The sequence below is a fragment of the Heptranchias perlo genome, chromosome 10, assembly GCF_035084215.1.
Source record: "Heptranchias perlo isolate sHepPer1 chromosome 10, sHepPer1.hap1, whole genome shotgun sequence".
NCBI classification, from domain to species: domain Eukaryota; kingdom Metazoa; phylum Chordata; class Chondrichthyes; order Hexanchiformes; family Hexanchidae; genus Heptranchias; species Heptranchias perlo.
In genome coordinates this window covers 10929589-10947941 of record NC_090334.1, presented here as the reverse complement: position 1 = coordinate 10947941, position 18353 = coordinate 10929589, and the positions used below count along the sequence as shown (strand labels likewise).

Below are 18353 nucleotides of genomic sequence, written 5' to 3'. Positions count from 1 at the left end.
ATCATCAGCGAACTTACTGATCATACCTTTTACATTCATATCCAAGTCATTAATGTAGACCACAAACAGCAAGGGACCCAGCACCGATATAGAGTCCCCTGTGGTACCCCACTGGCCACAGGCTTCCAGTCACAAAAACAACCTTCGACCATCACCCTCTGCCTTCTGCCACTAAGCCAGTTTTGTATCCAAAGTGCCAAGGCACCCTGGATTCCATGGGCTCGTACCTTCTTGACCAGTCTCCTGTGGGGGACTTTATCGAAGGCCTTACTGAAATCCATGTATACCACATCCACTGCGTTACCCTCATCCACACGCCTAGTCACCCCCTCAAAAAATTCAATCAAATTAGTCAGACATGATCTTCCCTTGACAAAGCCATGTTGACTATCCCTGATTAATCCTTGCTTCTCCAAGTGGAGACTAATTTTGTCCTTCAGAATTTTTTCCAATAATTTTCCTACCACTGATGTTAGGCTCACTGGCCTGTAGTTCCCCGGTTTTTCCCTACTCCCCTTCTTGAATAATGGTACTACATTAGCGGTTCTCCAGTCCTCTGGCACATCCCCTGTGGCCAGAGAGGTTCTGAATATATGTGTTAGAGCCCCCGCAATCTCCTCCTTTGCCTCACACAGTAGCCTGGGATACATTTCGTCCGGGCCTGGGGATTTATCCATTTTTAGGCCTGCTAAAACCGCCAATACCTCCTCCCGCTCGATGTTAATATGTTCGAGTATATCACAGTCCCCCTGCCGTATTTCTCTGTCTACGTCGTCCTTCTCCATAGTGAAAACAGATGCAAAAAATTCATTTAGAACCCCTCCTACATCTTCCGGCTCCACACACACAGATTGCCATTTTTGTCCCTAATGGGCTCTATTTTTTCCCTAGTTATCCTCTTACCCTTAATATACTTATAAAACATCTTAGGATTTTCCTTTATTTTGCTCGCCAGTGTTTTTTCATGGCCCCTCCTTGATCTCCTAATTTCCTTTTTAAGTATCCCCCTGCACTTTTTGTGCTCCTCTCGGGCTTCCTCCGTCTTTAGCCTTTTATCTAGGGTAGATAGAGAGAAATTATTTCTGCTGGTTGGGGAGTCTAGGACTAGGGGACATAGCCTAAAAATTAGAGCTAGGACTTCCAAGAGTGAAGTAGGAAACACTTCTACATGGTAGAGTTTAGGATAATCGTGATTGTAGGGCCTGTATCTAACATAATTGTATAGAGTTTAGGGTAATAATCATTGTAGGGCCTGTTTCTAGGATAATTGTATAGAGTTTAGGAGAATGGACATTTCAGAATCCTTAAAGAGGGTTTAGGGTAATGTTCAGTGTATAGGGTTTAGGGTAATGGTCAGTGTATAGGGTTTAGGGTAATGGTCAGTGTATAGGGTTTAGAGTAATGGTCAGCATATAGGGTTTAGGGTAATGGTCAGTGTATAGGGTTTAGAGTAATGGTCAGCATATAGGGTTTAGGGTAATGGTCAGTGTATAGGGTTTAGAGTAATGGTCAGCATATAGGGTTTAGGGTAATGGTCAGTGTATAGGGTTTAGAGTAATGGTCAGCATATAGGGTTTAGGGTAATGGTCAGTTTGTAGGATTTAGGATAATGTTCAATGTATAGGGTTTAGGGTAATGGTCAGTTTGTAGGGTTTAGGGTAATGGTCAGTGTATAGGGTTTAGGGTAATGGCCAGTGTATAGGGTTTAGGGTAATGGTCAGTGTATAGGGTTTAGGGTAATGGTCAGTGTATAGGGTTTAGGGTAATGGTCAGCATATAGGGTTTAGGGTAATGGTCAGTTTGTAGTATTTAGGATAATGTTCAATGTATAGGGTTTAGGGTAATGGTCAGCATATAGGGTTTAGGGTAATGGTCAGTATATAGGATTTAGGGTAATGGTCAGTGTATAGGGTTTAGGGTAATGGTCAGTTTGTAGGATTTAGGATAATGTTCAATGTATAGGGTTTAGGGTAATGGTCAGTTTGTAGGGTTTAGGGTAATGGTCAGTGTGTAGGGTTTAGGGTAATGGTCAGTGTATAGGGTTTAGGGTAATGGTCAGTGTATAGGGTTTAGGGTAATGGTCAGTGTATAGGGTTTAGGGTAATGGTCAGCATATAGGGTTTAGGGTAATGGTCAGTTTGTAGTATTTAGGATAATGTTCAATGTATAGGGTTTAGGGTAATGGTCAGCATATAGGGTTTAGGGTAATGGTCAGTATATAGGATTTAGGGTAATGGTCAGTGTATAGGGTTTAGGGTAATGGTCAGTTTGTAGGATTTAGGATAATGTTCAATGTATAGGGTTTAGGGTAATGGTCAGTTTGTAGGGTTTAGGGTAATGGTCAGTGTGTAGGGTTTAGGGTAATGGTCAGTGTATAGGGTTTAGGGTGATGGTCAGTTTGTAGGGTTTAGGGTAATGGTCAGTGTGTAGGGTTTAGGGTAATGGTCAGTGTATAGGGTTTAGGGTGATGGTCAGTGTGTAGGGTTTAGGGTAATGGTCAGTGTGTAGGGTTTAGGGTAATGGTCAGTGTGTAGGGTAATGGTCAGTGTATAGGGTTTAGGGTAATGGTCAGTGTGTAGGGTTTAGGGTAATGGTCAGTGTGTAGGGTTTAGGGTAATGGACGTTACAAGTTCCGTATCAAGGGTCAGTGTGGAATCTTGCTAACATTAGACCTTTGGGACAATGGCTCTGCTGAATACGAGTTCCTCAGCAGTAGGTGCGTTGTGGGTAATTGTTGCCGGAACCACCTAATGGAGTGCCAAATACTGTGCCCATTTATTTATTGGGAGGGGTGATGTAATTGGCAGTTAGGTGGTGGATATGGCTCTGTAACAACAGCTATATTTTTCTGACTAGGTCTGCCATACTTCACAGAGCAGCCACAGGACCTCTTTGTATTTAAGGATACACCCTTCAACCTGACCTGTGCTGCTGTTGGACGGCCAGAGCCGACAGAGTTTTTATGGAAGATGGGAGGGGTTTTAGTTGAAGAAACATGGAAAGACTCCCCTTCTGTACTGACTGTTAAAGGTAAGGGTTGTGTAAAGACCTCTTAGATTACCTCATTAAAAAGTAGTCAACTAGCCTTACTTGATCCTCTGATCAGGCATCGAAAGATCTACTGCCAGAGCTACCGACCCCTCCGATCAGAGTCCAACAATCAACAGCTGGAGATAAGGGACACCTCCGTACATCTATAACTGGGACTCCATCATAATACTGCGATCGGACCCTCTCAGTGGGAGTCCATCACAGTACTGCGATCGGACCCTCTCAGGGGGATTCCATCACAGTACTGCGATCGGACCCTCTCGGTGGGAGTCCATCACAGTACTGCTATCAGACCCTCTCGGTGGGAGTCCATCACAGTACTGCTATCAGACCCTCTCAGTGGGAGTCCATCACAGTACTGCAATTGAACCCTCTTGGTGGGAGTCCATCACTGTACTGCTATCCGACCCTTTCATGTGGGAATGCTGTGTTCTTCTGCGTTAGTTGTTAGGTCATTTGAATGGAATTTCATTACTGCACTGGGAATATCTTTCAGATCCTCTGAATGGGAGCGTATTATTGTACGGCTATTGCACTCTCTGAATTGGATCCATTCCTGCATTGGACCAATGGGCATCCATTGACCTACTATTTCCCACTGCTGTAATTGGTGCCAGCTCTTGTTAGCCTGGATTCATCCCGGACAAAAACAAGAACCCATACAATTGAGGAGGTCCAAGATGAAGTAGTACCAGCCTCTTTGGGAATGATGGCACTGCCCGGATAACGTGGCACCGGCTGTATTTTAAATTCGGTTCTCACTCTCTAAGTCAGCGGGACCCTTTGTTCTTGTAATTGCTTCAGTCAGAACCTGTTAGAGGAACGTTCTCATTAATGCAGCTGGCAAGTTGGAGCTCGCTTTGCTGCTTGCTCATTAACTGCTTTACGAATGAATTTGTCGATCGTTCTTTCTGGGATGAGAAGCAGTTGTCAGTGACCTCCTCCTCCTATCACTCACCCTGCCAGCGATATTATTTGTAGAGAGGCAGGAAAGGGAAATGTGTTTGGTGGAATTTCTCTTGTAACTGACAGTCACGAGGTATATTGGGATTTCTTGGGCAGAACTCTCCGACTTGCATGAGTCACTTCAGCCCAGGCAGGCGGCCTGTTCCCCCACTGAGCAGGACTCATAGTCAGTATTCAGCATGTACGGACACACACTCACAGCAGTTTAATGACACAGCACTGGGAAAATGCATCCCAGCGATTGACAAAAACACTGTGCAGAATGAAATAGTCAGATACAGGCTCGAATCTAATCGAGGGGTTCAGATGGTTGAGATATAGAATAATGGATACCTGGGAGTGAGTTACAGACTGGAATCTAATCGAGGGGTTCAGATAGATTATATATAGAATAATGGATACCTGGGAGTGAGTTACAGACTGGAATCTAATCGAGGGGTTCAGATAGATTATATATAGAATAATGGATACCCAGGAGTGAGTTACAGACTGGAATCTAATCGAGGGGTTCAGATAGTTTATATATAGAATAATGGATACCCGGGAGTGAGTTACAGACTGGAATCTAATCGAGGGGTTCAGATAGTTTATATAGAGAATAATGGATACCTGGGAGTGAGTGCCAGACTGGAATCTAATCGAGGGATTCAGATGGTTGATATATAGAATAATGGATACCCGGGAGTGAGTTACAGACTGGAATCTAATCGAGGGGTTCAGACAGTTTATATAGAGAATAATAGATAACTGGGAGTGAGTTACAGACTGGAATCTAATCGAGGGGTTCAGATAGTTTATATATAGAATAATGGATACCTGGGAGTGAGTGACAGGCTGGAATCTAATCGAGCGGTTCAGATAGTTTATACATAGAATAATGGATGCCCGGGAGTGAGTTACAGACTGGAATCTAATCGAGGGGTTCAGATGGTTTATACATAGAATAATGGATACCCGGGAGTGAGTTACAGGCTGGAATCTAATCGAGGGGATCGGATGGTTTATATATAGAATAATGGATACCTGGGAGTGAGTTACAGACTGGAATCTAATCGAGGGATTCAGATAGTTTATATATAGAATAATGGATACCTGGGAGTGAGTTACAGGCTGGAATCTAATCGAGGGGTTCAGATAGTTTATATATAGAATAATGGATACCTGGGAGTGAGTTACAGGCTGGAATCTAATCGAGGGATTCAGATAGTTTATATATAGAATAATGGATACCTGGGAGTGAGTTACAGACTGGAATCTAATCGAGGGATTCAGATAGTTTATATATAGAATAATGGATACCTGGGAGTGAGTTACAGGCTGGAATCCAATCGAGGGATTCAGATGGTTGATACATAGAATAATGGATGCCCGGGAGTGAGTTACAGACTGGAATCTAATCGAGGGGTTCAGATGGTTTATATATAGAATAATGGATACCTGGGAGTGAGTTACAGACTGGAATCTAATCGAGGGGATCAGATGGTTTATATATAGAATAATGGATACCTGGGAGTGAGTTACAGGCTGGAATCTAATCGAGGGGTTCAGATAGTTTATATATAGAATAATGGATACCCGGGAGTGAGTTACAGACTGGAATCTAATCGAGGGGTTCAGATGGTTTATATATAGAATAATGGATACCCGGGAGTGAGTTACAGACTGGAATCTAATCGAGGGGATCAGATGGTTTATATATAGAATAATGGATACCTGGGAGTGAGTTACAGACTGGAATCTAATCGAGGGGTTCAGATGGTTTATATATAGAATAATGGATACCCAGGAGTGAGTTACAGACCGGAATCTAATCGAGGGGAACAGATGGTTTATATATAGAATAATGGATGCCCGGGAGTGAGTAACAGACTGGAATCTAATCGAGGGGTTCAGATAGTTTATATAGAGAATAATAGATAACTGGGAGTGAGTTACAGACTGGAATCTAATCGAGGGGTTCAGATAGTTTATATATAGAATAATGGATACCTGGGAGTGAGTGACAGGCTGGAATCTAATCGAGCGGTTCAGATAGTTTATACATAGAATAATGGATGCCCGGGAGTGAGTGACAGACTGGAATCTAATCGAGGGGTTCAGATGATTTATACATAGAATAATGGATACCCGGGAGTGAGTTACAGGCTGGAATCTAATCGAGGGGATCGGATGGTTTATATATAGAATAATGGATACCTGGGAGTGAGTTACAGACTGGAATCTAATCGAGGGATTCAGATGGTTTATATATAGAATAATGGATACCTGGGAGTGAGTTACAGGCTGGAATCTAATCGAGGGATTCAGATAGTTTATATATAGAATAATGGATACCTGGGAGTGAGTTACAGGCTGGAATCTAATCGAGGGGTTCAGATAGTTTATATATAGAATAATGGATACCTGGGAGTGAGTTACAGACCGGAATCTAATCGAGGGGAACAGATGGTTTATATATAGAATAATGGATACCCGGGAGTGAGTTACAGACCGGAATCTAATCGAGGGGAACAGATGGTTTATATATAGAATAATGGATACCTGGGAGTGAGTTACAGGCTGGAATCTAATCGAGGGGTTCAGATGGTTTATATATAGAATAATGGATACCCGGGAGTGAGTTACAGACCGGAATCTAATCGAGGGGAACAGATGGTTTATATATAGAATAATGGATACCCGGGAGTGAGTTACAGACTGGAATCTAATCGAGGGGTTCAGATAGTTTATATGGAGAATAATGGATACCTGGGAGTGAGTTACAGACTGGAATCTAATCGAGGGGTTCAGATGATTTATATATAGAATAATGGATACCCGGGAGTGAGATACAGACCGGAATCCAATCGAGGGGAACAGATAGTTTATATATAGAATAATGGATACCTGGGAGTGAGTTACAGGCTGGAATCTAATCGAGGGGATCGGATGGTTTATATATAGAATAATGGATACCTGGGAGTGAGATACAGACTGGAATCTAATCGAGGGGTTCAGGTGCTTTATATATAGAATAATGGATACCTGGGAGTGAGTTACAGACTGGAATCTAATCGAGGGGTTCAGATGGTTTATATAGAGAATAATGGATACCTGGGAGTGAGTTACAGACTGGAATCTAATCGAGGGGTTCAGATGGTTTATATATAGAATAATGGATACCTGGGAGTGAGTTACAGGCTGGAATCTAATCGAGGGGTTCAGATAGTTTACATACAGAATAATGGATACCTGGGAGTGAGTTACAGACTGGAATCTAATCGAGGGATTCAGATGGTTTATATATAGAATAATGGATACCCGGGAGTGAGTTACAGGCTGGAATCTAATCGAGGGGTTCAGATGGTTTCTGTATAGAATAATGGATACCTGGGAGTGAGTTACAGGCTGGAATCTAATCGAGGGGTTCAGATGGTTTATATGTAGAATAATGGATACCCGGGAGTGAGTTACAGGCTGGAATCTAATCGAGGGGTTCAGATGGTTTATACAGAGAATAATGGATACCCGGGAGTGAGTTACAGGCTGGAATCTAATCGAGGGGATCGGATGGTTTATATATAGAATAATGGATACCTGGGAGTGAGTTACAGACTGGAATCTAATCGAGGGATTCAGATAGTTTATATATAAAATAATGGATACCTGGGAGTGAGTTACAGGCTGGAATCTAATCAAGGGGTTCAGATAGTTTATATATAGAATAATGGATACCTGGGAGTGAGTTACAGGCTGGAATCTAATCGAGGGATTCAGATGGTTGATACATAGAATAATGGATGCCCGCGAGTGAGTTACAGACTGGAATCTAATCGAGGGGTTCAGATAGTTTATATATAGAATAATGGATACCTGGGAGTGAGTTACAGACTGGAATCTAATCGAGGGGTTCAGATGGTTTATATATAGAATAATGGATACCCGGGAGTGAGTGACAGACCGGAATCTAATCGAGGGGAACAGATGGTTTATATATAGAATAATGGATACCTGGGAGTGAGTTACAGGCTGGAATCTAATCGAGGGGTTCAGATGATTTATATATAGAATAATGGATACCCGGGAGTGAGTTACAGACCGGAATCCAATCGAGGGGAACAGATAGTTTATATATAGAATAATGGATACCTGGGAGTGAGTTACAGGCTGGAATCTAATCGAGGGGATCGGATGGTTTATATATAGAATAATGGATACCTGGGAGTGAGTTACAGACTGGAATCTAATCGAGGGGTTCAGATGGTTTATATATAGAATAATGGATACCTGGGAGTGAGTTACAGACTGGAATCTAATCGAGGGGTTCAGATAGATTATATATAGAATAATGGATACCTGGGAGTGAGTTACAGACTGGAATCTAATCGAGGGGTTCAGATAGATTATATATAGAATAATGGATACCCAGGAGTGAGTTACAGACTGGAATCTAATCGAGGGGTTCAGATAGTTTATATATAGAATAATGGATACCCGGGAGTGAGTTACAGACTGGAATCTAATCGAGGGGTTCAGATAGTTTATATAGAGAATAATGGATACCTGGGAGTGAGTGCCAGACTGGAATCTAATCGAGGGATTCAGATGGTTGATATATAGAATAATGGATACCCGGGAGTGAGTTACAGACTGGAATCTAATCGAGGGGTTCAGACAGTTTATATAGAGAATAATAGATAACTGGGAGTGAGTTACAGACTGGAATCTAATCGAGGGGTTCAGATAGTTTATATATAGAATAATGGATACCTGGGAGTGAGTGACAGGCTGGAATCTAATCGAGCGGTTCAGATAGTTTATACATAGAATAATGGATGCCCGGGAGTGAGTTACAGACTGGAATCTAATCGAGGGGTTCAGATGGTTTATACATAGAATAATGGATACCCGGGAGTGAGTTACAGGCTGGAATCTAATCGAGGGGATCGGATGGTTTATATATAGAATAATGGATACCTGGGAGTGAGTTACAGACTGGAATCTAATCGAGGGATTCAGATAGTTTATATATAGAATAATGGATACCTGGGAGTGAGTTACAGGCTGGAATCTAATCGAGGGGTTCAGATAGTTTATATATAGAATAATGGATACCTGGGAGTGAGTTACAGGCTGGAATCTAATCGAGGGATTCAGATAGTTTATATATAGAATAATGGATACCTGGGAGTGAGTTACAGACTGGAATCTAATCGAGGGATTCAGATAGTTTATATATAGAATAATGGATACCTGGGAGTGAGTTACAGGCTGGAATCCAATCGAGGGATTCAGATGGTTGATACATAGAATAATGGATGCCCGGGAGTGAGTTACAGACTGGAATCTAATCGAGGGGTTCAGATGGTTTATATATAGAATAATGGATACCTGGGAGTGAGTTACAGACTGGAATCTAATCGAGGGGATCAGATGGTTTATATATAGAATAATGGATACCTGGGAGTGAGTTACAGGCTGGAATCTAATCGAGGGGTTCAGATAGTTTATATATAGAATAATGGATACCCGGGAGTGAGTTACAGACTGGAATCTAATCGAGGGGTTCAGATGGTTTATATATAGAATAATGGATACCCGGGAGTGAGTTACAGACTGGAATCTAATCGAGGGGATCAGATGGTTTATATATAGAATAATGGATACCTGGGAGTGAGTTACAGACTGGAATCTAATCGAGGGGTTCAGATGGTTTATATATAGAATAATGGATACCCAGGAGTGAGTTACAGACCGGAATCTAATCGAGGGGAACAGATGGTTTATATATAGAATAATGGATGCCCGGGAGTGAGTAACAGACTGGAATCTAATCGAGGGGTTCAGATAGTTTATATAGAGAATAATAGATAACTGGGAGTGAGTTACAGACTGGAATCTAATCGAGGGGTTCAGATAGTTTATATATAGAATAATGGATACCTGGGAGTGAGTGACAGGCTGGAATCTAATCGAGCGGTTCAGATAGTTTATACATAGAATAATGGATGCCCGGGAGTGAGTGACAGACTGGAATCTAATCGAGGGGTTCAGATGATTTATACATAGAATAATGGATACCCGGGAGTGAGTTACAGGCTGGAATCTAATCGAGGGGATCGGATGGTTTATATATAGAATAATGGATACCTGGGAGTGAGTTACAGACTGGAATCTAATCGAGGGATTCAGATGGTTTATATATAGAATAATGGATACCTGGGAGTGAGTTACAGGCTGGAATCTAATCGAGGGATTCAGATAGTTTATATATAGAATAATGGATACCTGGGAGTGAGTTACAGGCTGGAATCTAATCGAGGGGTTCAGATAGTTTATATATAGAATAATGGATACCTGGGAGTGAGTTACAGACCGGAATCTAATCGAGGGGAACAGATGGTTTATATATAGAATAATGGATACCCGGGAGTGAGTTACAGACCGGAATCTAATCGAGGGGAACAGATGGTTTATATATAGAATAATGGATACCTGGGAGTGAGTTACAGGCTGGAATCTAATCGAGGGGTTCAGATGGTTTATATATAGAATAATGGATACCCGGGAGTGAGTTACAGACCGGAATCTAATCGAGGGGAACAGATGGTTTATATATAGAATAATGGATACCCGGGAGTGAGTTACAGACTGGAATCTAATCGAGGGGTTCAGATAGTTTATATGGAGAATAATGGATACCTGGGAGTGAGTTACAGACTGGAATCTAATCGAGGGGTTCAGATGATTTATATATAGAATAATGGATACCCGGGAGTGAGATACAGACCGGAATCCAATCGAGGGGAACAGATAGTTTATATATAGAATAATGGATACCTGGGAGTGAGTTACAGGCTGGAATCTAATCGAGGGGATCGGATGGTTTATATATAGAATAATGGATACCTGGGAGTGAGATACAGACTGGAATCTAATCGAGGGGTTCAGGTGCTTTATATATAGAATAATGGATACCTGGGAGTGAGTTACAGACTGGAATCTAATCGAGGGGTTCAGATGGTTTATATAGAGAATAATGGATACCTGGGAGTGAGTTACAGACTGGAATCTAATCGAGGGGTTCAGATGGTTTATATATAGAATAATGGATACCTGGGAGTGAGTTACAGGCTGGAATCTAATCGAGGGGTTCAGATAGTTTACATACAGAATAATGGATACCTGGGAGTGAGTTACAGACTGGAATCTAATCGAGGGATTCAGATGGTTTATATATAGAATAATGGATACCCGGGAGTGAGTTACAGGCTGGAATCTAATCGAGGGGTTCAGATGGTTTCTGTATAGAATAATGGATACCTGGGAGTGAGTTACAGGCTGGAATCTAATCGAGGGGTTCAGATGGTTTATATGTAGAATAATGGATACCCGGGAGTGAGTTACAGGCTGGAATCTAATCGAGGGGTTCAGATGGTTTATACAGAGAATAATGGATACCCGGGAGTGAGTTACAGGCTGGAATCTAATCGAGGGGATCGGATGGTTTATATATAGAATAATGGATACCTGGGAGTGAGTTACAGACTGGAATCTAATCGAGGGATTCAGATAGTTTATATATAAAATAATGGATACCTGGGAGTGAGTTACAGGCTGGAATCTAATCAAGGGGTTCAGATAGTTTATATATAGAATAATGGATACCTGGGAGTGAGTTACAGGCTGGAATCTAATCGAGGGATTCAGATGGTTGATACATAGAATAATGGATGCCCGCGAGTGAGTTACAGACTGGAATCTAATCGAGGGGTTCAGATAGTTTATATATAGAATAATGGATACCTGGGAGTGAGTTACAGACTGGAATCTAATCGAGGGGTTCAGATGGTTTATATATAGAATAATGGATACCCGGGAGTGAGTGACAGACCGGAATCTAATCGAGGGGAACAGATGGTTTATATATAGAATAATGGATACCTGGGAGTGAGTTACAGGCTGGAATCTAATCGAGGGGTTCAGATGATTTATATATAGAATAATGGATACCCGGGAGTGAGTTACAGACCGGAATCCAATCGAGGGGAACAGATAGTTTATATATAGAATAATGGATACCTGGGAGTGAGTTACAGGCTGGAATCTAATCGAGGGGATCGGATGGTTTATATATAGAATAATGGATACCTGGGAGTGAGTTACAGACTGGAATCTAATCGAGGGGTTCAGATGGTTTATATATAGAATAATGGATACCTGGGAGTGAGTTACAGACTGGAATCTAATCGAGGGGTTCAGATGGTTTATATAGAGAATAATGGATACCCGGGAGTGAGTTACAGGCTGGAATCTAATCGAGGGGATCGGATGGTTTATATATAGAATAATGGATACCCGGGAGTGAGTTACAGGCTGGAATCTAATCAAGGGGTTCAGATGGTTTATATATAGAATAATGGATACCCGGGAGTGAGTTACAGACTGGAATCTAATCGAGGGGTTCAGGTGGTTTATATATAGAATAATGGATACCTGGGAGTGAGATACAGACTGGAATCTAATCGAGGGGTTCAGGTGCTTTATATATAGAATAATGGATACCTGGGAGTGAGTTACAGACTGGAATCTAATCGAGGGGTTCAGATGGTTTATATGGAGAATAATGGATACCTGGGAGTGAGTTACAGACTGGAATCTAATCGAGGGGTTCAGATGGTTTATATATAGAATAATGGATACCTGGGAGTGAGTTACAGGCTGGAATCTAATCGAGGGGTTCAGATAGTTTACATACAGAATAATGGATACCTGGGAGTGAGTTACAGACTGGAATCTAATCGAGGGATTCAGATGGTTTATATATAGAATAATGGATACCCGGGAGTGAGTTACAGGCTGGAATCTAATCGAGGGGTTCAGATGGTTTCTGTATAGAATAATGGATACCTGGGAGTGAGTTACAGGCTGGAATCTAATCGAGGGGTTCAGATGGTTTATATGTAGAATAATGGATACCCGGGAGTGAGTTACAGGCTGGAATCTAATCGAGGGGTTCAGATGGTTTATACAGAGAATAATGGATACCCGGGAGTGAGTTACAGGCTGGAATCTAATCGAGGGGATCGGATGGTTTATATATAGAATAATGGATACCTGGGAGTGAGTTACAGACTGGAATCTAATCGAGGGGTTCAGATAGTTCATATATAAAATAATGGATACCTGGGAGTGAGTTACAGGCTGGCATCTAATCGAGGGGTTCAGATAGTTTATATATAGAATAATGGATACCCGGGAGTGAGTTACAGGCTGGAATCTAATCGAGGGATTCAGATGGTTGATACATAGAATAATGGATGCCCGCGAGTGAGTTACAGACTGGAATCTAATCGAGGGGTTCAGATAGTTTATATATAGAATAATGGATACCTGGGAGTGAGTTACAGACTGGAATCTAATCGAGGGGTTCGGATGGTTTATATATAGAATAATGGATACCCGGGAGTGAGTTACAGACCGGAATCTAATCGAGGGGAACAGATGGTTTATATATAGAATAATGGATACCTGGGAGTGAGTTACAGGCTGGAATCTAATCGAGGGGATCGGATGGTTTATATATAGAATAATGGATACCTGGGAGTGAGTTACAGACTGGAATCTAATCGAGGGATTCAGATAGTTTATATATAGAATAATGGATACCTGGGAGTGAGTTACAGGCTGGAATCTAATCGAGGGGTTCAGATAGTTTATATATAGAATAATGGATACCTGGGAGTGAGTTACAGGCTGGAATCTAATCGAGGGATTCAGATGGTTGATACATAGAATAATGGATGCCCGGGAGTGAGTTACAGACTGGAATCTAATCGAGGGGTTCAGATAGTTTATATATAGAATAATGGATACCTGGGAGTGAGTTACAGACTGGAATCTCATCGAGGGGTTCAGATGGTTTATATATAGAATAATGGATACCCGGGAGTGAGTTACAGACCGGAATCTAATCGAGGGGAACAGATGGTTTATATATAGAATAATGGATACCTGGGAGTGAGTTACAGGCTGGAATCTAATCGAGGGGTTCAGATAGTTTATATGGAGAATAATGGATACCTGGGAGTGAGTTACAGACTGGAATCTATTCGAGGGGTTCAGTTGGTTATATATATCGAATAATGGATACCCGGGAGTGAGTTACAGACTGGAATCTAATCGAGGGGAACAGATAGTTTATATATAGAATAATGGATACCTGGGAGTGAGTTACAGGCTGGAATCTAATCGAGGGGATCGGATGGTTTATATATAGAATAATGGATACCTGGGAGTGAGATACAGACTGGAATCTAATCGAGGGGTTCAGGTGCTTTATATATAGAATAATGGATACCTGGGAGTGAGTTACAGACTGGAATCTAATCGAGGGGTTCAGATGGTTTATATAGAGAATAATGGATACCTGGGAGTGAGTTACAGACTGGAATCTAATCGAGGGGTTCAGATGGTTTATATATAGAATAATGGATACCTGGGAGTGAGTTACAGGCTGGAATCTAATCGAGGGATTCAGATGGTTTATATATAGAATAATGGATATCCGGGAGTGAGTTACAGGCTGGAATCTAATCGAGGGATTCAGATGGTTTATATAGAGAATAATGGATACCTGGGAGTGAGTTACAGACTGGAATCTAATCGAGGTATTCAGATGGTTTATATATAGAATAATGGATATCCGGGAGTGAGTTACAGGCTGGAATCTAATCGAGGGGTTCAGATGGTTTATATATAGAATAATGGATACCTGGGAGTGAGTTACAGACTGGAATCTAATCGAGGGATTCAGATGGTTTATATATAGGATAATGGATACCCGGGAGTGAGTTACAGGCTGGAATCTAATCGAGGGGTTCAGATGGTTTATATATAGAATAATGGATACCTGGGAGTGAGTTACAGGCTGGAATCTAATCGAGGGGTTCAGATGGTTTATATGTAGAATAATGGATACCCGGGAGTGAGTTACAGGCTGGAATCTAATCGAGGGGATCAGATGGTTTATATATAGAATAATGGATACCTGGGAGTGAGTTACAGACTGGAATCTGATCAAGGGGTTCAGATGGTTTAAATATGGAATAATGGATACCCGGGAGTGAGTTACAGGCTGGAATCTAATCGAGGGGATCAGATGGTTTATAAAGAGAATAATGGATACCTGGGAGTGAATTACAGACTGGAATCTAATCGAGGGGCTCAAATGGTTTATAGTGAGAATAATGGATACCCGGGAGTGAGTTACAGGCTGGAATCTAATCGAGGGGATCAGATGGTTTATATATAGAATAATGGATACCTGGGAGTGAATTACAGACTGGAATCTAATCGAGGGGCTCAAATGGTTTATGTATGGAATAATGTATACCCGGGAGTGAGTTACAGGCTGGAATCTAATCGAGGGGTTCAAATAGTTAATATATAGAATAATGGGTACCTGGGAGTGAGTTGCAGACTGGAATCTAATCGAGGGGTTCAGATAGTTTATATATAGAATAATGGATACCCGGGAGTGAGTTACAGGCTGGAATCTAATCGAGGGATTCAGATGGTTGATACATAGAATAATGGATGCCCGCGAGTGAGTTACAGACTGGAATCTAATCGAGGGGTTCAGATAGTTTATATATAGAATAATGGATACCTGGGAGTGAGTTACAGACTGGAATCTAATCGAGGGGTTCGGATGGTTTATATATAGAATAATGGATACCCGGGAGTGAGTTACAGACCGGAATCTAATCGAGGGGAACAGATGGTTTATATATAGAATAATGGATACCTGGGAGTGAGTTACAGGCTGGAATCTAATCGAGGGGATCGGATGGTTTATATATAGAATAATGGATACCTGGGAGTGAGTTACAGACTGGAATCTAATCGAGGGATTCAGATAGTTTATATATAGAATAATGGATACCTGGGAGTGAGTTACAGGCTGGAATCTAATCGAGGGGTTCAGATAGTTTATATATAGAATAATGGATACCTGGGAGTGAGTTACAGGCTGGAATCTAATCGAGGGATTCAGATGGTTGATACATAGAATAATGGATGCCCGGGAGTGAGTTACAGACTGGAATCTAATCGAGGGGTTCAGATAGTTTATATATAGAATAATGGATACCTGGGAGTGAGTTACAGACTGGAATCTCATCGAGGGGTTCAGATGGTTTATATATAGAATAATGGATACCCGGGAGTGAGTTACAGACCGGAATCTAATCGAGGGGAACAGATGGTTTATATATAGAATAATGGATACCTGGGAGTGAGTTACAGGCTGGAATCTAATCGAGGGGTTCAGATAGTTTATATGGAGAATAATGGATACCTGGGAGTGAGTTACAGACTGGAATCTATTCGAGGGGTTCAGTTGGTTATATATATCGAATAATGGATACCCGGGAGTGAGTTACAGACTGGAATCTAATCGAGGGGAACAGATAGTTTATATATAGAATAATGGATACCTGGGAGTGAGTTACAGGCTGGAATCTAATCGAGGGGATCGGATGGTTTATATATAGAATAATGGATACCTGGGAGTGAGATACAGACTGGAATCTAATCGAGGGGTTCAGGTGCTTTATATATAGAATAATGGATACCTGGGAGTGAGTTACAGACTGGAATCTAATCGAGGGGTTCAGATGGTTTATATAGAGAATAATGGATACCTGGGAGTGAGTTACAGACTGGAATCTAATCGAGGGGTTCAGATGGTTTATATATAGAATAATGGATACCTGGGAGTGAGTTACAGGCTGGAATCTAATCGAGGGATTCAGATGGTTTATATATAGAATAATGGATATCCGGGAGTGAGTTACAGGCTGGAATCTAATCGAGGGATTCAGATGGTTTATATAGAGAATAATGGATACCTGGGAGTGAGTTACAGACTGGAATCTAATCGAGGTATTCAGATGGTTTATATATAGAATAATGGATATCCGGGAGTGAGTTACAGGCTGGAATCTAATCGAGGGGTTCAGATGGTTTATATATAGAATAATGGATACCTGGGAGTGAGTTACAGACTGGAATCTAATCGAGGGATTCAGATGGTTTATATATAGGATAATGGATACCCGGGAGTGAGTTACAGGCTGGAATCTAATCGAGGGGTTCAGATGGTTTATATATAGAATAATGGATACCTGGGAGTGAGTTACAGGCTGGAATCTAATCGAGGGGTTCAGATGGTTTATATGTAGAATAATGGATACCCGGGAGTGAGTTACAGGCTGGAATCTAATCGAGGGGATCAGATGGTTTATATATAGAATAATGGATACCTGGGAGTGAGTTACAGACTGGAATCTGATCAAGGGGTTCAGATGGTTTAAATATGGAATAATGGATACCCGGGAGTGAGTTACAGGCTGGAATCTAATCGAGGGGATCAGATGGTTTATAAAGAGAATAATGGATACCTGGGAGTGAATTACAGACTGGAATCTAATCGAGGGGCTCAAATGGTTTATAGTGAGAATAATGGATACCCGGGAGTGAGTTACAGGCTGGAATCTAATCGAGGGGATCAGATGGTTTATATATAGAATAATGGATACCTGGGAGTGAATTACAGACTGGAATCTAATCGAGGGGCTCAAATGGTTTATGTATGGAATAATGTATACCCGGGAGTGAGTTACAGGCTGGAATCTAATCGAGGGGTTCAAATAGTTAATATATAGAATAATGGGTACCTGGGAGTGAGTTGCAGACTGGAATCTAATCGAGGGATTCAAATGGTTTATACATAGAATAATGGATACCTGGGAGTGAGTTACAGGCTGGAATCTAATCGAGGGCTTCAGATGGTTTATATGTGGAATAATGGATACCCGGGAGTGAGTTACAGGCTGGAATCTAATCGAGGGGATCAGATGGTTTATATATAGAATAATGGATACCTGGGAGTGAGTTACAGGCTGGAATCTAATCGAGGGGTTCAGATGGTTTATATATAGAATAATGGATACCTGGGAGTGAGTTACAGACTGGAATCTAATCGAGGGGATCAGATGGTTTATATATAGAATAATGGATACCCGGGAGTGAGTTACAGGCTGGAATCGAATCGAGGGGATCAGATGGTTTATATATAGAATAATGGATACCCGGGAGTGAGTTACAGGCTGGAATCTAATCGAGGGATTCAGATGGTTTATATATAGAATAATGGATACCTGGGAGTGAGTTACAGGCTGGAATCTAATCGAGGGGATCAGATGGTTTATATATAGAATAATGGATACCTGGGAGTGAGTTACAGGCTGGAATCTAATCGAGGGGATCAGATGGTTTATATATAGAATAAT

At 41.4% G+C, this 18353-nt stretch overlaps 1 protein-coding gene across 1 annotated transcript in view; it reads left to right on the top strand.

The window, feature by feature from the left end:
* tyro3 (TYRO3 protein tyrosine kinase) overlaps nucleotides 1-18353 on the top strand; it is a 168981-nt gene that overhangs the window by 28698 nt on the left and 121930 nt on the right. Inside the window, exon 4 of the mRNA XM_067991213.1 lies at nucleotides 2857-3030. Within this exon, the coding sequence (XP_067847314.1) occupies nucleotides 2857-3030 (174 nt within the window). The remainder of the gene's footprint in view (nucleotides 1-2856; nucleotides 3031-18353) is intronic.